The 23099-nt window shown below is 31.0% G+C and overlaps 1 protein-coding gene and 1 long non-coding RNA gene across 15 annotated transcripts in view; one reads left to right on the top strand and one right to left on the bottom strand.

Annotated features, from left to right (window-relative positions):
• kon (chondroitin sulfate proteoglycan 4-like protein) overlaps positions 1-22553 on the bottom strand; it is an 82715-nt gene extending 60162 nt beyond the window's left edge. The window contains exons 1-5 of one of the 14 annotated variants that reach the window (XM_089174645.1): positions 22434-22502; positions 22234-22286; positions 17592-18423; positions 17229-17354; positions 4556-4719 (exon numbers count right to left, since the gene is read on the bottom strand). In XM_089174645.1, coding sequence (XP_089030771.1) covers positions 4556-4719; positions 17229-17310 — 246 coding nt within the window. In that variant the 5' untranslated portion in view covers positions 17311-17354; positions 17592-18423; positions 22234-22286; positions 22434-22502. The other 13 variants (XM_089174647.1, XM_015328933.2, XM_089174649.1 and 10 more) reach the window with 13 other exon arrangements.
• On the top strand, positions 2092-3601 carry LOC149031829 (uncharacterized). The gene is made up of 2 exons (XR_016177313.1): positions 2092-3034; positions 3344-3601. It is a non-coding gene; the product is annotated as an uncharacterized LOC149031829 (long non-coding RNA).
• Positions 22554-23099: the final 546 nt, after the last annotated feature.

Genomic DNA, 23099 nt, shown 5'->3' with positions numbered 1-23099 from the left:
ATTAAAAGGAATTCGTGATATCTACTGTTATATAGTAATATTCCCCTTCCTACTGTATGTTAACGCAAAAGTTGCCTCTCGTTTCTATAAAAGGTAGCAAAGCGAAAAACAGAACGACTGTCGAAAAATGTAAAATACGCTTCGCCACTATCGCTACGATATCGAAATAGTAATAATATAAAGGCAACGATATTCGATACGCGTACGAAACGCCGTCGACCTCACCGATACGAAAGCTACGATAGAAATTTAGCTTTTATTACGGACGTAGCTATTCTGTGTCACGTTTCAAGATATCAAATTGTTCGAGATTCAAAAGTGCTTCCGTTTCAAAATGCATCTCTATTATTATTATTATTATTATTATTATTATATATATATATATATATACAAAACGATGAAAATGATCATTTCTTCTTTGATATTACAACAAATTGTTCTTTTCTTAAATAATACAATATGAAAAAGAAATTATGTATTATATCGAATTACCATTCTTATTAAATTTTATTATTATACTTTATAAAATCTCTCTATTGTTTCATCGGAAGACCTATATTGTTTCAGAAATATACCTTTACTATTTTTACGTAGATATGCTCATAAAAAAAAAGACAAATAAATATGAAAAGACTGATAAAAATGATCATTTTTTTTTCTTGGATATTAAAACGAATCTTTTCTTTCTTAAAATGAAAATGAAATAAGTATTGGATAGAATAATCATATTTTTTTTTTTATAGAATCGTCTTATTACTCTTCAGAAATTTACTATTACTTTTTCTTTTTCATATTATATATAACACAGTATTATCATATTGTAAATATACCGAAAGATATGAAGACAATCAAATTAAGATTGTTTTTTAATGAAATTAATTTTGAAACATTCCAAGTAAAATCATTTTCTTATTCCTAAGTTTCACTATTATTTCCTCATTAAAATTACAAATTTCAAATAAAATACGGAATATATGAAAATAATTAAATAGAATTTTTCTTTGATGAAATTCATTTGTACTAAATTGTTTTATCATTCTTAAGTTTCGCAAATTATTTTTTTTCTCGGAAATAACGACGAATTATATTTTGTCTAATTATTATCTAATTAATAAAAAAAAAAATTATACAAAATTGTGAAATATGAAGATAATAGAATTTAGATTTACTTTTATGAAATTATTATGTATGCATTTAAGAAAACGTTTTATCATTCTAGAAATCCCCTATTATTTCTTCGTTTAAATTTCAACGAATTTTTTCTTTTCTTATTAATGAAAAAATCTATTATAAGATGTAGAAATAATCAAATGTAGATTTGCCATAATAAAATTTATTTTCACAAAATGTTTCTTTTATCCTTCTTTAGGATTCATCATGTATGTATATACATATGTATATATATACATAAATATGATTATAGATATAAATTCGTTTATCAAGTTGTCCGTCTCGTGAAAGTATTTTCATTTTGTCAACGTTCTTTTTCCAAGAAATTGAAACGACTTTTTCTCTCTCTCTCTCTCCCTTTGCTATCTTTCTCTTTTAGTGACTATTATCTAGTAACAGAAAGCTCCTTCAGGATTGCCCTTGACGTTCTCAGCAAGGTCCCCTATGTATCGTTGCCTATCTTCCCTTCTACTCGGTGTACTCGACAGAAGCATTTAATTTTCGCTTAACGAGTCTTCGCTCAGAGCGAAGTACTAGTAGTACCAGTACCAGTACCAGTACCAGTACCAGCACACAGTACCAGCACACAGTACCATTACCACCACCACCAGCAATCCGCGTTCGTTCGTTAATAACGCGGTCATTATGCACGTGAAAAATGCAATTGCTACGCGAGCACCCTACCACCAACACCACCATCATCGCTACACTACCACTACTACGATTGCATAGAGTCTTTCATGAGATTCGCTGCTTCTTGAAAAGAGTGAAGAGTGAGAGAGAGAACCGAGTTGTATATATATATATATATATATATATATATATATATATATATATAGGTATTTGTGTTTTTGTATGTGAATATATATATATGTGTGAGATAGAGGGAATGTAATTCGCGTATATCACGAAAACGCTTCTATCCGACGTGGAAATTGCATTATATCGGTTCAAACCAACATACATAGTGTATATGTGTGAGAAAGATAGGGAAGAAAAGCATCTTTTGCAGTTTGCATACACTTCCGACTAGAACATTTTAAACATTTATAAGATATTCGAAAAGGTTAATATGTTCGAGATGTTGCTTCGCTTCTGAAATTCTCTATAGGATTATTTGTAGCTTGTTTATACTATGAGGAAAGTTCATCGAAGCGCGTGTTTACCACGATATTCTATCTAATTGTAAGTTCATTTTTCTTTATATTATGAGACTTTCTCTATATTATTTTAGATTTTTCTTTTAGATATTATTTTTATCCAGCTATATGGTTACTTCTTTTCCTGACAAAAATTACATTATTTTCTGCTTTCTTCGTTGATAAAGAAAACTCTGAGGCAAGTTTGATAAAGTAAAATTATCTGGATACTGTGAACGAATATATGTATATATATATATATATATATATATGTACGTATATGTTTGCATAGTGCTAGACGTTTTATTTATTTGCTATGATACGGCGTATCATGACGGTCTATATTGACAATAGAAATTCTTATTTGTCTTACAATAAAGCAAATTGAAAATTTGATGAGATCTTAGTATCAACGTTATTTATTGTAGATGTAAGATAACGTTGAAAGGAAATTTATGAGATCAATGAGTAAATAAATTCTAAAAGAAACGACACCTGGTGAAAACACGATTACGTAGAGAAAGAGAGAGAGAGAGAGAGAGAGAGATCAAGCTAGTTTTCATTAGTATCGCTTCGTTCGTCGTGAAAATCTCTGCTGTGTACACGTGAGAAATTAGGAAAGGAGAGCAAAGTGCTGCCGGCACCGTGCTAGAGTTTATGCTTGTAAAAGCGTCGACATCGGATTGAAATGTCGGCAAGGATGGAAAAACCAAGTTGGTAAAAAGGTCCGATTTTTCGTCCTTTCGAGTTAAATTAAAAAGTGAAATTGCGTGAAACTACGAAACATTACATGGATCGATACAAAGATATTTTTTATTTATCTATTTACATACACGATAATCATTATCATAATTACTTTTTTTTATTTTTTTTAATCTAATTATTTATTCTCTCTTATTTTTTTTTCATTTCATTTATAAAATTGTCGTAATTTATTCAATAAGAGTGCACGTAAGTACGCATGTCACATAGTAATATAATTTAAGACGCGTTGAAAGTAGAGAGTTGAATTTTTCTTTTTCTTTTTTTTCTAGAGAAAAAGAAAATTATTCTGTAAACAGAAAAAAAAACAGAAAGTTGAAAGTCCCGTGCCAAAGCTTCTCTCATTCGAGTTAATCCTATCACAAAACACCATGCTATGTTTTCAAAGGATAAAGAAGTTCCTTTTTTACTGAATACTAAAGTATTATTACCGAATGTTATTTATGTAGATTTTTCAGTGTAATGCATAGTCTATAAACTTTCAACAACATGCACAGGCAAATATATTTTATACGAACGCTCTTGTGTTATTTTCTTTCTTTCATTTTTTTTTCTTTCCTTTATCTTTTCTTCTTTTTATCTTATTGCACTATAAGTTGCATCTCTTCGCAACTTCCGATCTTTCTAGCGAACAGGAGAACTCTTCGGTGGATATCTATGACGTATAAAACGCGTTACCCGATATCTTTCGAAAATATTAGAATTTTAAATGCGACCGAGGAACGACGATAAAGCTCGTATATGTCTCTCATTATACATATGTATGGAAGATGTATTTTATCTAACCGTAATATCGAATATATTTCCTTTCTTTTACAATTATGCGATCAATTTTCTAAACAAGAATATCATTTATAAAAGTTGGTGTTTAATTTATGTGACTAACAAAAAGTATCATTTTTTACATATACTTTTGATGTATCATATTGTGAATAGTAAGTATTTTAATCAGAATATTGTCACCCTTCTTGGATCAAAGAACTTTTCTCCTCTTTGACATTTTTTAGTATCATCAAAAAGAAGATAAGATTCAAGTACTCGATTTAAATGAAACACCCTGTATATATCGTTGAGTTTTAAGCCCATGCATCGGTCTTTTAAAAGGGATAACCTCGTGATGCCTTGCATAGTATAAAGATATCTTTCTCGTCGCGAGCTTTCATTTTGTTCATCTTTTTATTTCATTTTTTTCCTTTTCTATATATTTTTACCTCTCCTTTTTTCCTACGCAAAAAGAAAATAAAGAAAGAAGAATTACAGAAAGAGAGAGAGAGAAAAAAGTAAAAGTCTAATTCTTGTTCAGAGAAATACGAGAGAAAACTGACAGCTATAGCATAGCATAGTGTAACATAGCATAGCATAGCATAAAGTAGCATAGCGCACGTGCTGGCATTTAACGACGAAACGACAGCTCGAACGAAGACCCTTGAAGAACACAGAAGGCTTATTAATAGAAGTTAAGAAACGAGTTAGGGCAAACGAACCTTCAATCTGCCTGCCTCCAGTTTGATCAGGCAGTAATCCGTCTTGCCGGCAGCCAATAGCAGCATCGCATCAGAAAGATGAGTTCGAAAGCGGAAACTGATGTCAGTAGCACCCTTGGCCTCTTGAACTGGAAGATGGATGTAACTTGCCCCGTAAAATGATACTGCAAATTTTTAAAACATAAATATATTACGTTCATTTAATATTTTAATATAATAAATTAATAAGAATTATTTCTATATTAATCATCGTTATAGCCATATATTTTTCTTCTTTTATATTGCATCTGTATTGTGTATTTTTATGACATATAATGCATTTAAGTTTCATTCTAATGCGCTCATGTATTCTAATATATATATATATATATAAGTATTGAATGCAAGTGTACTAAAATATTGCACCTATTCTAATATATCCTATGAATACATTATAGAATATTATGCGGTAGAAAATTTTGAAATATATTGCACGTTTAAGTGTATTAAAAATGTTTCACATATTATATAATAATATATTTATTTATGGATTATCGATGATTGTGTGTTCAACATTTCTGAAATGCATTGCATTTAAATCTTTTCAAAAATGTTTCACGTATTTAAACGTACGTATATTTATTTTTGTATTATCGATGATTGCGCGTTTAAAATTTTTAATAAGACGCATTACACTTAAGTTTATTGAAATATTTATCTATTTATTTAATCAATAGTAATGTATTTTACATTTTCAATTAGAATATTTGAATTAAAATTTATGAATATTAAAATATACAAAATAGACCAATACAATATATTATACTAGGAGTGCCCCGCCACGCGTTTCTGTGGCTCACAATCAGTCTGATACACACGTCTTTAAGTCAACGAATTACCTTATACTGCCTTCTGTTAGAATCTTGTCGAACTAACAGAGATAATCATGACTCTTTGTTAATAAACAAATAATTCGCAATAAAATAATATTGCGATTATAAATTGAGATATAAACTATCCTATCTTTCAAGTTGGATGAAACTGCACACATTGTGAAAAATTTTATTAAAATCGGTTCAGTAGTTTAGGAGTCCATTGCGGACAAACAACGTGACACGTAATTTATATATATTAAGATATGTACTCTTCGTCCGAATATATATGCTTTAATAAATTGAAATTGAACATATATAAATCAATATATAGAAACATTTAGATATATTTATATACGATGTAGCTAATAAAGAATCTAATTCAATTTAGTGTGACACCTTTTAATATACAGGCTGATTCACCAGTTCTTGCCACTTAAATAGCTCCGAAAGTATGATAGTTGCAAAAAATTGGATATGGACAAAGTTGCATGAAAAATTCAGAACTATAATATGACAAGGATATTTTTTTGCTAGGTTGAGTCATTTTCGAGATTTATTTGTTAACTTTGTTTTTTTAAATACAATATTATATTTTAATACTTATTTTCAGATAGCGATTGTTAAGACAAATTCAATAATGTACAACATTAATATTTTTGAAGATCAACGAAGGTCAAATCTGGCGAACAAGCCGGCCACATTACAGCTCTTCCGCGTCATGGTCGCGTCGTGGTCGCGTCAGGGTTGCATTATCATTTAGTTGTTTTGACAACGGACGGAGCAGATATTTTCCGAAAGGTTTTTATTAGTCATTGTCAGGTTTTGTATTTAATGTTGCAGATCATTGAATCCATTATGTCAGCCGCTATCTGAAAATAAGTGTTAAAATATAACATTGAATTTAAAAAAACAAAGTTGATTAATAAATCTTGAAAATGAGTTAATCTATCAAAAAAATACTACTGTTATATTGTAGTCCTGAATTTTTCATGCTATTTTTTCCGTATTCACTTTTTTGCCACTATCATACTTTCGGAGCTATTTAGGTGGCAAGAGCTGATGAATCACCCTGTATATCAATATGCATGAATATATTGTATGTATTTAACAATAAGTATATATACAGGTATAAGTTTGCGTAGGTAATACTCATTACTGTTTCCTATACACATATTTCTGAGAGAAACGAAAGCGAATTCTAAACCGTTTTCTAGTTTGCGACGAGGAAATGGAAAGCGATCTCGAGAAAAGGCAAGAAAGTGGTATTGCTTTCGACGAAGCATCTCCTGGAATTTCCGTTGGTGATTCTTTAGGGATCAAGAAATGCGAGAAGTGCGAACAATCGTTAACTTAATTCGATGTTACATCAAGGAACATTTTTATTTTATCTGCTCTTTTTATAACATGGATAATAAATATTCTCGATAAATAATATCTCCAAAATTTTTTCAATATATTTTAGTAATTATTTATGATCTTTTAATATATTTGAAAACTTGAATATTTTAAAAATTTGGATTATTCTGTCTTGTATTAAATCTTTTTACAAAACTATGTTTACGTGTAAGCATGATTAAATAAAAATAGCATTCAATTGATACCTTATCTTTCAAAAATATTTCAATATTTGAAAATATTAATTATATGAATGATAATTTTAATTTTTGTTATTTTTTTCTTTCCATTCCGTCATTTGTATTCAATGTATTTACAAAAATCTGTGCAAATATGATAATAATAATAAAAGCATTCAACAAGGTATTACAAAAACCGATAACTTTGTAAATTCTTTTCAAAATATTCCAACACGCGCATTCATCGATTCATACGGTAATTTTTATGTTCTCTTTTTGTATACAGTATCAATTTATGCGATCACATTTTAAGCGACCAAAAAATACATTTTTTCTACAATTTTTAATGAATTCATCATATATCGATGAAATGCAAATTTAAAAACAGAATTGGTACTACGTGCGAATTAAAAAAGAAAAAGATACTAATTGATTTTTGATTTTTACATCAACACCGACATATACGCATAATATTCGTTTAAGTTTCTTTTAATTTTTATTAGAATTTTCTTCTGCTCACATAAAAATATGTTAAACAAATATGTTCATAGATTATATTAGCTTTTTCTTTAGCGTTTATTTTTCTACATTAACGGATTTTATTCGTATTTTATGCCGCGTAAAGCAAAAGCTGTGTGAAACGAACTATCTGCGAAAATTGAAAGACTAATAAATGTTTAAATTTATTAAATATGTCAATAAGAATATTTCCTTTAAATTATTTATTTTATTTTATTTAAAATATCGTTCTTATTATATATTTACTAAAATGTCTTTTCAGATATTATATGATTATGATCCTAATAATGTACATCCTAATAAAGAATATAAATCCTCTGAATCTAAATAATACATTACGAAATCGACAGCTTCATTATATCTTTCACAAATATTTCAATATTTAAATATGTCAATTAAATTAATGACGATTTTAATCCTCTTTCGTACCTGTGTGCATGCGTGCATGTGCGTGTTTAATTTTGATCCCTTTTTAATCGTTCGTATTAAATTTATTAATAAAAAATGTGTTTATATGTGTGTTGTAAATATGATTAAAATAGAATTATACATAGTGTTGAAGAAGAATCGATAACTTCATAAATTCCTTTGTAAATATTCCAATGTTTAATTACATTAGTGGCGATATTAATTTTGTTTTCCTATTTAAACGTTCCTATTAAATCTTATTATAATAATGTTTGTCTATTAAATTGTGTGCTGTGTTGTAGACACGATAATAATAGAATTAATATGAAGTATTGAATAATAAAAATCGATAACTTCGGTAAATTCAGGGGAAAGTTTCTTTTTGAATAAAAAAAAAAAAAAGGAAGGGCTCGAGTCAAGTACACTTTCCTTCCGGAATCTTTATTGTCTAGTCCCTTTTCTTTCCATTCATTTCTTTTGAAAAGGGAATTTATTTAACATTCTGCCATGAAAAGTTTGGTAAACGAGAGAAATCAAGCCTTATCTTTCTATTCCTTCTCTCTCTCTCTCTCCTCTTTCTTCTCCTCTTTCTCTCATGATTTAAACCCTGTAAACAGATGCGAAGCCAGAAGCGATTCTGCGAATCTTCGAAAGTTTCCAAGCTCACCTACCTTATTTATTCGAAGGTAAAGCTTAGGTATTCGAAGCTCGCGGCGTGGATTTTCGCGTTATTTGTGATTCTAGGGTTAAAATAAAGGTGACATTTGAATTGAATGCATATTATTTTTCACTATTTTCCTTAGTTCTAATGTCCTAATATTTAATCAAACGAGGATAGATTTATGAACATTGTATTTATTTATTTGTATTATTTGTAATGGAACAAACAGAAAATGTAAGATGGCCACAGTAGATAGGATTAATTAAAAATTTAATATATTTACAAAATACGACAATCACATAAATTCATTAGAAAATATTTCAAAACTTGAATATTTTTCAAGGATCTTTTAGATTTCCTTTAAACGACGCAAGATCTGCTTAAGTTAAAGATAAACCAACGGTTCTGTGTGTTCTTTTTTGTCAGACTATCTTGGGTCAGAAATGGATAAAGATCGAACCTACTCGAAATGTGCGTCGGAGTGGAAGAGAAAGATAGTATGAAGAAAGAAAGACATGAGTGCTTGAAAGAGAACAGAAAGGCCTTGCTTGTTGAGATTTTGTCATGTACGTATCATGCTGAATAAAGTTAATTTATATTTTATTAGAAAGTTAGTTATATGATCTTTTACAATGAAAAAAATACAAATATACAAATTATGAAGGAACGTAGTTCGTTACCTTACGTATTCAAATATTGCAATAAGTAGCTTTATATTGTATTATTTATACAATTATAAAGTAACATTTTATTTGATTAATTAATACTCCATTGATTTTGATTGCATGAAATAAACAAATTATTTGTAAGTAATTAAATTAATCTATTTCGTTTAATTGATCGATTTCTCTCTATCTTGTCGAAATGATTAAATTCTGTTTATTGTTCAAATTAAATCGGCTTTTAATTGGGAATAAGTATAATGGCAAACAATCAAGTTTATAAATTCATTAAAAAAATTCTTATGGCCACTTTTTTTTCAATAAATTAAAAATATTATAGATAGTACATTCACGGATATTTAATCAAATATACTCGTCCTGAGGGTTTCTAATATTCTGAAAAATAATTACGATGAAATACCGATGATATTGATTTCTATGTAAATTTTGCATTGGAGAGGTCACAGCTAGTAACTGGATTTTTGGAAAATTCATTTAACCTAAAAATGTTAATAATTTTACTGAAACGATACGCAATCAGGCAGAAAAATCCATGCGCTATTTCCCACTTTTCAAAATATGTTGATTAGTATTTAATGTTTAAACTAATATATATGTGATTAGATATTCTTAAATATAAGTAGAGTGCATAAGAGTATTAAAATAATTGTTAATTAATTGAAGGAAATGTGTATTGTTGTTTAAAACTACGGAATATATTTTTGGAGTACCATCCTTTTCAAAATCAAACAATAAACTGATTTATTTATTCTAGATCAAAATACTCTTATTAAATGTTGTTTATATGATTTTCCAAACGTTTCGCATGTGAGAAACGGCAATAATATTTCAAATAAAGAGAATTTCTTTATTTGGAAAGTCATATAAACAACAATTAATAAAACGGCTTTGATAAAAGACGTGTCTATACTCAGTGTTTCTAGATTACAATGAACATTTAAATGGTAAAAAGTTAATTTGGCTATAATAATAATAATTATTATTATTATTATAAAAATTCCCTTAGTATTTTTGTATTTGCCGTGCGCATCGCGTCGTTCGTTATTGTACCCTTCCTACCAGTCTAAAATTTTCTAATTTATTTGCAAACTTTCTTCTTTCAATATATAACGATCGGGCTCGGTATACCTAACTGTGTTTTTTCTTCCGCTTTTAACATCGTATCTTTTACGGTGAAACTCCCTGTCGATTCGCAAATGTTAACGTCCAACAGGGAAAAATGATTCGAAGCGACGGACGAAGAATAATCGTTGGAACGTGCGTAGCCTTTAAAAAAAAAAGACCCGCAATATCTTTTATCATGTGGAAAAAAATCCGCGTTATCGAGGGAATTATGATCATGAACTTTCCAACAATTCCTACGTGTTCGAGCTATTTTGTTAATTCAAAGTTTTGAATAAAATGTATTATATTATACAAATTTTTTCAATATTTTAACTAGAATAACGTTCAAATATTTCTGTAACAAATATCATTCATGAAGTATGTATATTGAAAAATTCAAAGAACAAAAGTTATTTATTCTTTAAAAATTGAATATAGAAATCTTAAAAATGTAAGTTTAATCTGTTTTTTTATTTTAAAGTTATTAATTAAATGTATAATATTCTTTTAAATATTTAAACATGAAATTATTAATACGCATATAAAAATTCTAATTCATGAAATATGTATAATCTTAATATATATAAATTACGTGTCACGTTGTTTGTCCGCAATGGACTCCTAAACTACTGAACCGATTTTAATAAAATTTTGCACAATGTGTGCAGTTTCATCCAACTTGAAAGATAGGATAGTTTATATCTCAATTTATAATCGCAATATTATTTTATTGCGAATTATTTGTTTATTAACAAAGAGTCATGATTATCTCTGTTAGTTCGATAAGATTCTAACAGATGGCAGTATAAGGTAATTCGTTGACTTAAAGACGTGTGTATCGGACTGATTGTGAGCCATAGCAACGCGTGGCGGGGCACCCCTATACATTAAAAGTTTTAAAAGAGAAATCAATTTCATAGAAAAATATCATATAAATTTCATAGATATGTTGCAAAAAAAGAAAGATAAATATACATATCGACATGAAAAATCAATAAGAATTTAATCAAAAAAAAAAAAAAAAAAAAAAAAAAATACATTTACTTTTCGTTTCTCTCTCTCTCTATCAATTTTAACAAAAATTTTTTTATTTACTTCTTATATAATATATTGAATTTTTGTACGCGTGGAAAAACATTCAGAATATTTTATACGAGAATATTAGTATTTATTGTCAATAAAACATGAAGCTCGTTAACTCATGAAATAACTATAACGACAAAGTAGAATATAAAATAAGTTTGAATTAAATACTTTTACGGAAAATATATTAATAACAATTTTCGGTATTTACGTATTAACGCCACCACCGCAGCAAAAAATTCCGCTAATGCGCCAATAAAGAGCAATCTTGTTGTTCGCACACAACAACCTTGTTGTTTGCACACAGCAACCGTCAAGGTTGCGTCAGGGTTGCGTCAGGGTTTTGTCAGGGTTTTGTCAGGGTTTCGTCAGGGTTATGGCGACAGCATCAGGTTAAAGAAAATAGAGACTGTTTTGAATCTATGTTAAATTGTATATCGGCCCATTTTCCACCGAAATCCGATTGACTAATTTTTATAAATAAAATGTTTTGAATTTTGAAATTTTTTTGATTTTAAATAAAGTTTTTTATTCTATGATTTGTGGCAACAGTTTAAGGTTTAGATTGGCGCATTAGCGGAATTTTGCTGCGGTGTCGTTAATACGTAAGTACCAAATTTTCAATGAAAATAGTATTATTTTTCGATAAGTTTTATCTGTATATTTTGAACATACTGCAAAAAATAGTATATTTAATTTTCATGTATTATATTTCGTCATTTCGTCGGAGAATATTTGTAATTGCTAGGAAAGTTTTGGGTTATCTCTATATCTATCTTTTGAGCTTCTCGTAGTAAGTGTTAAATGTTCCCAAGAGTCGCATATCTTGTAGTAAATAAAAACGCCTTGGAGAAAGATTTATACTTGGCGTTCGTAAATGATCTAAGAACGTGTTCAAGTACGTGGAACAACTGCACGCGCCATTAAGTCTGAAGAAACTCTTCTCTCTCTTTCTCTCTCTGTCTCCCTTTTTGCCTTCGAACTCACATAGAAACATTAACGTCAATTTCAAATCGATCTCCATGTCGCAGTTCGCGTTTTCGCAGTTCATTGCTCCGTAGTTCTCTTCCATTCGCATTATCCCCAAATCATATTATTTGTGTATGTGAATAAATGTATATAAGGATTACAACACACATAAACATATATATATATATATATATATATATAGACTACAATACAAGTAACATATACAATACGTTTTATGTCTACTAAAATATAAATATTGATAAGAAATTTCAGGATTGTTCAAGGAATACTGTTCTAAATGATTGTCTGTAATTTGCTATTATTACAATTGTGTTACTTCGATTGTTTTACAAATCAACAACAATTCGTTTCAAAATTTAATTACAAATAAAGTAATAATAATAATTATTACACACGGTATTTTAAAAATCATTTTATCGAACTACAAAGTTATACTTCTCTTTTTAGGGTAGATATTTTGGAGTGGTATCAAGGAGTACGATATATTAGAAATAGAAAAGATAGTAAAGTATAATAAAATTTTGCAATAATATTAAATAACAACAAAAATCGGATACAATAAAATAAATAATTAATGAAATTAATTAGGTTTATAATTTGGAAATTTCGTATTAAAGCTTACGTTGATACACATTGTATGCATAATTAGTTTATAATTACGGTTATATATACTTACACACTTACACACACACACACATATGCATATTTTATCATATATACGATTATATAGTCGTTGGATTTGACCGGAACTGAATAGGCGGAAAACGCGCGTTCGCACGTGTAATCGATGATTCCATTAAGCTTCCAGCCGAAATGCGGATTTTATGTCTTTCTGTTTGTAGTTCATTACACGTTGGCCATTGGTGAACGGGCTTCAGGGAATGGACGTGCGTACGTCTAACAATAAGTGACGGATTAGCCAGACAAATGAAAACTGATCGCTCCAATGCGTTTTCCGATTTTCCTCGTGTGTTGATTTTTGGCAACGTTTGTTTCCTCGCGAAAAGTTAAAAAACAAAAGTTGCAGGGAAAAAGAAAAATGAAAATAAAAAAGAGGGTTTATGTGTTAAAAGTGAGAGAAATAAAGAATCAAAGAGTGTGAGCATATATGTGTGCGTGTGAATGCGTGCATTTATATGGAGAGAGAGAAAGATAATATAAAACTGATACTCATCCTCCTACCAACTCTCTTTTCTCTATCTAAACGCAGAATGTGCGTTTATTCGTATTGCTGATCAGAAGTGAAATCGTTACGCGTGAATGCATCAATGGTTTCATGTTAGATTGTTAGATCAATACAAAATACTAGAATGCTATTTTCTAAAAGATATTCAACTTACTATCTTTTCCGACCATATGACTTTTATCTGGAAAAATATAAATCCATTGAATTTTATCAGTCACGTTATTCCGCAAATTTTCTTTTAGCTTTAGTTGTAACTCAATAGTGAAACAAAGAAAAAGATAGAGAAAAAGATAGAGATAAAGTATATAAAGTCTGGCAATTAGTTTAACATACCTTTATTCATCATAGAGTATTATAATTGATAACCTGTATATATAAAAATAAATACCATTGAAAGAATGTTTCAAAGGATTGTTTCTAATTTCTCAAATGCTTGATTTAAATTTTCAAATATCGCTTGCGGCTCTTCCTCTGGTAATGCTAGGAATCAACCTGTTGTTAAATCTCTATCGACCATGACTATGTATGTGTATACTTATACGTATTTATGCATGTTTTATGGTATTAAACACAGGGTATTGCGAAGAATAAATGGTGCATTATATTAAAGTAGATGATTAGCCATGACAATTATTGATTTTTCTATTTCGATTTTATCTCTTCTTTATCATTATTATTCTTCAGATTATATTTCCTTTTATTTCGAGCACCAATGTTATAATTACTTTTTATTGATTTAAGTTGAATCGAGTTATATCAGATGAAAACGATTTATTAATTAGATCATACTAATCGATATATGTAAAGGTATACGTGTACCGAGCTATTAGAATAAATCTTACAATTTTAGTAACAGGAAGAAAATTTTCAGGAAGAAAAAATCATTTGTTGTTACAGAGCAAGACTTATACTTGCTATATATGTATATGTCTTCGTTTTCACTAACGTATTACATTTCACATTTAGCTTTTTGTGAAATTGAATTGATATAACTGTGATAGCAGAAGGAATATTCTCATAATTAATATACTAATACCGTCATATCCCTGCTTCGGGAGAAATTATCTTTCGTAATTTAATAGCAATACATCAATCGTGTCCGCAATTTCGTATTTGCTCGGGGCAAATGGTGTATCGCCATACATCGTGTTCGGAAAATCAATTTTCATCGATATTTCCTCTATCATCTACATGTACACACACACACACACACACACACACACACACACACACACACACACACACACACACACACACACACACACACACACACACACACACACACACACACACACACACACATATGTGTTATAGATATATAAATGTGTATAGATCTATAACTAACCAACCAACCCGATCAAGGTGGATTGCTTTTGTCCAATCTTGTCATCGTGCGAGAAAGGTATCACCATAGTAATGTTGTACTCTCTTTATAGTACAAAACGCCCATTGCATACTTCAATGCGAATAGAAATACAAATGTGGATATTTATAGAGGAACTGGCATATTACGTTCACATGGATGGTCCTTGAAACGAGTGCTCGTTAGGTACTTCTACGAAGAAGCAACGTTCGAAGTTAACTGAAAGCTCGTTCGTTGTGCTATTGCAAACGGAGTGAGTCAGGTAACTTGTTGTACTATGCTAACTGCTGCTTCGTTAACCGATAAAGATATGTACAGAGAAAAGTTTTCTTAATGCACATTTCAGTCATATCTAAAGAAACATAAATAATTAATATAATACGAGAAAAAAAATAAATAATCAAAAAGAAAACAATAAAAAATAAAAAAAAATAACTCTTATTAAGGAACATGGATAAAAATTCGAGAGTAAAGTATAAGCTCATTGAACTCTGACTTTATTAGATAAATTGTCTGTTTGAAATGTTTATGAAACCTTCCGGTTTCACGTGTTACTTGTCCTATCTAGGTAGCATAATTAAATACGCCAGTGACGTTTTTAGTAGCTTTTTTATTGATCCTTTCTCCCGTGGGTCAACCAAACGTTTGACTGTTCATTTCTGTCTATCTTGATTATACGAGTAGGAGAAAAAAAATAAAAAATAAAAAGAAGGAATTGGAAAAAAATAATCCATGGGGATTATTTGTGTATTTAGCTTAATTTTCGATACATTCGAAAGCCATCAAAATTGTTTGTATTCGTTATAGTGTTATAATTATTATCAAATGAATAAATAAATATGATCTTTTGATTAATCAGATAAACCAAATTGATTCTCCTTTGTTCGATCAAGTTTGATGATAATTTAAAACGAATTTATATATATATTACGTATATATTGTACATGAAGAACTACAAATATTGAGGTCGAAATATAATACTATAAATTAATCATTCTTGAAAGATATTACGGAGAATCTCGATTATCCGCGTTAATTGGGATACAAGAGAATAATAGCCTTTCTTTGGTTATCGGATCATTCGCCATTGTAGGTACTATTACTCTTCAGTTGATATATGATCCAGTAGAGATAAATTATTCATTATGTTAGCCACCGTTCGAATAAGAATTTTTCGATTCGTTTATAATCCAGTCTCAACCTTCGACAACCCTTTTCATGTGTACTCTCGGTAATTCGTGGAATATCGACTCTCTGGTATATTCTCTTCTATAATCCACTCGTTTGTAACACGATAAAAGCTATATAAACGGATTAACGAGGCTTATATTACACGAGAAGGATAAACGAAAGACGTGAAAATGCGTTCGATCGGAAAACGAGAAACCCTTTCGATATCGCGCTTCGATATGCTCTCTTACTCTTTCTTCAGGAAAAAGAATTCAAGCTGTTTTTTTCCTTTTCTTTACTTCCTTCTTCTTTTTTTCTCTTTTGGTTTTTTTTTTTACAACAAGCTTTCCTTGAGAATCTAGTAAGAAAAAGTCGTTTGAGATTTCTTCTCCTTCAGTTTTTAAGTACCAAAAGGGAGAACGAGAAACAGAGAGAAAATCAAATCGTCTTAAGGGAGTTCAAAGTACGATAAGCTGAAAGATCGGAAGAAATTCTTAATTTTTCCTTTCTTTATATAATACTTATATTTCTAATTTCGATTCGAGCCCTTTCAATTCCTCATTATTTTTCGATATTCTTCCAATGATATGGATTATAAAATATATCAATCAATCAATCAATCAATTTAATTTAAAAAAAAAAAAAAAGAACTATACCGATACGTGAATTAAAATTTGATTAAAAATATCATACTCATCTAATGATTCAGAATGGAAAAAAACAAAAGATGAAATTTTTGAAAAGTAAAGTAATTACATTATCAATGCGAGAAGTAAATTCAAAGTGAGAAGGTAGAGAGAACCACAAAGAGTTAATCAACCTTGTGAAACTCTAGAGAGACTTTATCTTCTTGAAAGAAAAGAAAACTTTTCATTTGCCATAGGAAAAAATAAAAGAGACAGACTAACCTAAGCTTCGATTACTACTTCTTGCATTCTCTATCCTTGATATATCTATAAGATAAAACTTTTTGTTTCTTTATTTCTTACTTAACAAATAAGAGGAAAAGAGAAAAAGAAACAGAGAGAGAGAGAGAGAGAGAGAGAGAGAGAAAGAGAGAAGTAGGTCCATACGTTACCTTTTTCATCAGTTTGGCAGTGACCCAAGATGGAGGCCGTTACGGCTAAGAACATTAGCAGTCCCATGTCGTTGAGAAACATTAGGCTCTTTCGTAGCTTCTTCTCTTCTTTTATCCAAGAGTTTTCTGGTATAATGTAAGATGAAAGAGTACAGAAAGAAAGAAAGAGAGAAAGAAAGAAAGAAAGAAAGAAAGAAAGAAAGGAAGGAAGGAGAAGAAAATTTTTTCTAAGGAATAGAGAAAACGGCTGGTTTTCTAAGGTAAATACGTGGGGTATAGGTATAGATAGGTATGTCCAAGTAGTAGCACTGGCTATCTAGAGCTAGCTTTTGCTAGAGTTAGCAGGCGGTGGCTGGCTCTTACTGGATATCGATTCCGCGTGACGTGGGTTACAAAACGCTGTTTACAGCTTCTTCTTCCTCTTTTCGCGTTCTTTTTCTTTCCCCTTGAACGTGGCACCATGAGCAAGTACGAAAGAAGGCTTAAGATTCGAGCGTACTTTTCTCATCCATTTCACTCTCGGCAGTGGCTTCGTCACAGGCGTCGTCACAGGCGGCTATTCGTGTCTGGTTGACACACACACATACACGAGAGCCTCTTTTCAAACTTTTTTCCTCTGTGAATGTGAGAATCTTTCTTTCAAAAAACAAAAAAAAAACAAAAAAAAATAGAAAATCTCAGTAACACAACCACGTTTGATTTTTGCACGAGAGAAACAAAGGAACGAGTTTTTCTACTTTTTATTTCTCCTCTCTATTTAATCGACCATATAACAAAAAAATCAAAGCAATCTCGAGAAATACGCGTGTTTTAGAAATATTTCGTTGGTAAATTGTAGTTGTTGTTGTTGTTGTTGTTTTATATTTATTGTTTTTATTTATTTTTTGTTTTTCGTACTTTATTTCTTTGTTCCTGCTCAAAGCACTATCCACATACTATCGTTATACTCGATCAATTCTTTCGACATGTTCTTGCTGTGAAGCTGCAAAAGTAATGATGCTTGGGATGTTTCTCGAGTTGCTGGAGATATCTGTGTCGGTGTTAGAGATACACTGTTGTTAAATGTGATGGTTGTTCCTCGTCGATGTTGTCATCGTCTCTCTCTCTGTCTCTCTCTCTTTCTCTTTTGGCGTCTATCGACGCTGGCATCGTTGGGAGCACACCTCTATATCCAACGGCGAGCTCGGTCGATTCTCTGCAAAGACCAACAACGGGACACGGCACGTTTTCGTTTTACCACGATCGTCAGGCCGACAGGAAAACGAGAAACAACACTACTACTTCGGATAACGATTCGAAACTCTTTCTCTCCCCCTCTTCCCCTATTTCTTTCTTTCCTTTTCTATCTAGTGTTATGTTACTTTTCTATTTTCCTACATTTATTGTCTTTGACGATAACAATTTTGTCATTTTAAAAGGATTACATTTTGATAGATTTTATTGACAAGTAAATCCAATCAGGACAAGCTTGCATATGAACGTAAAAATTATTTTCGAGAGGTTTCCATACATTCTCTCTCTCTCTCTCTCTCTCTCTCTCTCTATTTTTTCTAACTATTTTTCTCTTTCTATTTTGCTTGGTATTACTTTTCTATCCTCCTACTTTTATTGTTTTCAGTCGAATTAAAAATGAAAATGTCGTCACTTTAAAAGGCATATTTATTGACAAGTAGTAGATCAAATCAAATACTAGACGAACTTGGAAAAGGCACGAGAACGTTCTTTCTCTCTTTCTCTTTCTAGAGCTTTTCAAATACAATTTTTTCGGTTTACTAGAAAGCTCGGGATACTTGTCCCTGATTAGCGGAGGAAAATGAAACTCTCTTGCGAGTCTTTTCGAGCTTAAGCTCCTACTCGGATTTACCCCCGTTTTTTCGTTGGATCTCATTTGCAACGAGCGACAAAAACCGACAAACAAAATGTTCTTTCTCTTTCTATCGTCCACCAAAGCGTATAACTTTCTACTTTGTGTGTGTCTGTTTTTTCTTCTTTCTCTTCTTGTTTCCCATCCTTCTCGTAACCTGATCACACGCCAAACGCAACTCGGTGCCAGGGAAAAAACACCAAGCTATATTTCTATTCGACGAACGAACCGAGCGCAAAACAAACCGGCAACCCTTTCTCCTTCCGACCGGATTTCCACTACTCTCTCCTTCTCTCTCTCTCTTTCTCTCTCTTCCTCCCTCATATAGATATATACTATGATCCATGCTCGAACAAATTCGCGAGCGTGAACCGGCTTGTTCCACTCCCGAGACTAAGTTACGTACGTGCCATGTTCAATAAATTTCCAGAGAATGAAATAAAATAGGAAACAAACAAAAAATGGGGTAAAAGTACTTCAATTGTATCCCATTGGTTATCGTTTTTATATTCTTTGTTAAATAATTTTCTTTCTTTTATTTTATTCAAATGCATATTATGATAAATTACATTAACGATTTTTTTCAATTTTCCTTTATTACGATTTAAAAATTACATTATATTACAAAGTAACTGGATAATTTAAATATATAGGATGAAAAGCTTTATAAAGAGTATTTCAGTATTTTTTAATTATAATATTTTTAAAACTTTGTATAAATTAATTAAATTACTTTATTATATAATAAATTATGTGATAAGAAAAGTTATGATTATAATCGTTTTTGTTTTTTTATTACTTTAGAGAAATTTAACTATAAAGTAACTGTATTTGTTTGAAAGTTTTCCAAAGAGATTATCGACATTTACTATTTATCATATTTTTTGAAGCACTTTTACAATAATTTAATTGTTTTGTTTGAAGAGATAACAAAAAATATATTCGTATTTGTTTTTGTCATGATTTTAGAGAATCTAAATCAAAAAGTAACTGTATCTTTTATTCAGAATGATCTACATGGATTATCGATTTCTAACAGTTATCCTTTAATAAATTTTTATAAAAAAATTATTTCTTTGTTTTCTTTTAAAATAAATTAGAAATTACGTTGAATTTCTCGTTTACTATGATTTCAAAAAAATTAAATTTAAAAATAATAAGATAAAAACTGTAATATATATATAAGAAAATATGGATTATATAAATTTATAAAAGATAGAAATAAAAATATATATCAAGAAATATGATTATCTTTAATACAAATATTTTATAGAGGCTTAAAACAAATTCTCTTGAGTCTTTCCAAGTTGTAATTTTGTAAAACAAACAAAAACGAAAATGTAAGTTCGGGTAATTTAAGAGATCGTAGTTGAAAGTAGTGGAACTTGATGAGTGTCGAGGTGACTAGAACGAGTTCGAGAAGATGAAGATGAAGAAGAAGACGAGAAACGTTTGAACTCAAACGATCGATGCCACACGGTACATTCGCAATGTTTCGTAGAAAACTCTTTCTCTCTAGATTTAAAATAAATAAAAAAGGAAAAAGTAACAAGTTATTTACTAATTTCATTTAAACTATATTTAAAAAAAAAATTATGAACGATATTAACTGAGAAAAAGAGATAAAATTGATAAAAAACAAACAATGTGTGTGAGATTACTAGAAAAAAAAAAAAAAATAGAACAGACAGAAATAGTGACCTAATCAAGCTGATCTTTCTTTTTTATTCTTACATCATGACTGTTAACGTTTAACAAAAGAAATTTTCTTTAAACTAAACGTACGAATGACGGACAATAATTTGGAAGAAAAATTGTTCATTGTAGACAATACTTAATCGTTTACCACGTTGTATAAGCATGTACCTATATTTGAATATCTTTCAAATAAGTATCCCTTAACGAAAAAAAGCGAGAGCAGAAAAAAATAAGAAGAATGAAAAATATAAAAGGGCTGATCCCCTTTCACACGGCGTTTTTCAAAACGTTCACGTTTTCCAGCTGCTAGGGAGAAACCGATCCGCTTCGGAAAGCGGATTCGAACATGCGAATGTTACTCACGTCCGTCGGAAATGCAAGTTCCCTTTATAAGGTATTCGGAGTCGGCCGTTTGGCGACACGAAGAAAAGCTTTTCGAAAAAGGGGAGGCTTTTCTTAAGGACTCGTAAGAAAGAAATAAAAAGAAAAAGTGAAGTATCTTATTGTAAAGATCGGGATTGGATAAGAAGAAGTTACCGGTTGGAAAAAGAAATGTCTTTGAAATTCTATTCATCCTTACTTTTTCCTTTCTCTATCTCATCATATTTTTCTTCACCTTTATCACGTTCTATAGTACTTTACGTTGGCGTTAGTCGTTGACGAGTACCTAAAAGCGTACGAGACGGCGTTAGTATCTCGAATCGCGTTGTACCGGCACGTAGGTGAGTGCAGATTTTCTTAGAGAAAAATCAGTTGAGAGAAAAAGAGAGAGAGAGAGAGAGAGAGAGAGAGAGAAACACAGGGATGTTTCGTTGATGAGAAAGGAAGCTCAAGAGTATAAGAGAAAGAAAACGTGGCCAAGAGGTTCAAAATTTGCATCCTCGTTTGGACCGTGGCCGTTCTCTCTATCTTTCTTTAGCTTCATCTCTATTTCTCTCATTTCATCTTTTTCTCTTCCTCTCTTTCTCTCTTACACTACCAAGCAGTGAGAAAGTCGAGGACCCGTGTAATGGCTCACGTAGGTGAACCTCTGCACGCGGTTGAAATTTAAACCACCAGCAGCACCACTAACACCATTACAACTACCACTACTAGTATACTGACAGACATCATCACGGGACATACACCAGCACAAGCACTATCACCTACCCTCTTTTATGATACCAGTTCGATAGAAAGAGAAATAGAGAGAGAGAGAGAGAGAGAGAGAGTGAGAGAGAGAGAGAGAGATAGGGAGAGAAAAAAATATATAGTACATGTAAGATAAGTGAAAGGAAGAAAAAGAGAGAGAACCCTTCAGTTTCATTTCACAATTGGGAGCTCGAACAAAACACGTTTCACCATATGTCTTAGTTTAGTAAAGAGAGAAACGAAGAGAGATAGACAGACTAGTGACTTTTCCTTGTCGATTTTATCTAAAAGAACTAAACTTGCACCTGGTACCTTAATGCACTAATACACGCTCGTTTCTTCTTATCTCTCGTTTGCTAGGAGAGCTAGAAAAAATTGATTGATTGATGGATGAACGCTTAGAGGGTTAGACAAAAATAGATAGATAGATAGATAGATAGACAAGAAATAGTGAGTGATAGAGAAAAAGAGAGATTGAATGAGGGAAATATATTTAAGAGAGATAGAAGAACCTCGAGGTTCGACCGGACGACCCTCGGTCTTCCTCTGCCGCACGACGACTGAATCTCTCAAGGGGTGGACCGGGGAGGCTGCGCGCAGGGCCGACCCCGCACCTTCCAGAACCCCTATCCACTCCTTCTCTTTCTAACTGACAGCCACCGGCCAGTGGTGGCGCCGCGACCAACTGCGTGTATGTTGAGATCCTACGCCGACGCCGATGACGCCGTCGATGACGACCACGACGACGACAACGACGACGACGACGACGACGACGACGACAACGACGACGACAACGACGACGACAACGACGCCGTTGCTACTGCTACTTCTCTAGACTTTGAGTGTCCAACTTGTATCATGTAGATTGTTTGACCCCGACAGTTGACCGGAGATATCGAATTCGGTTCTTCATTCTTTCGACACGTTATTTTCAAAGCTTTTCCTATCGAATTTTTTCCCTTTGTGATGCTTTTTTACAATTTATATTGTTTCTTTTTTACGTTCTTTTCTCGTTTTTTTTAAAATACATTTATTGTGTATGCATTATTATTTTTAATGAATATATACATTTTTTTGTTACATGAGACAGTAAATTATTTTAATATGCATGCTTTTGTAAACTTTGAATAGTATATTCAAGCTTTTTGATTCAGAATAACGTCAAGAGTATACTGTTT

The sequence above is a fragment of the Polistes dominula genome, unplaced genomic scaffold, assembly GCF_049000335.1.
Source record: "Polistes dominula isolate Pdom_NZ unplaced genomic scaffold, Pdom_raw_medaka contig_16, whole genome shotgun sequence".
In the NCBI taxonomy this organism is placed as follows: domain Eukaryota; kingdom Metazoa; phylum Arthropoda; class Insecta; order Hymenoptera; family Vespidae; genus Polistes; species Polistes dominula.
This window is presented reverse-complemented; position numbering and strand designations above follow the sequence as displayed.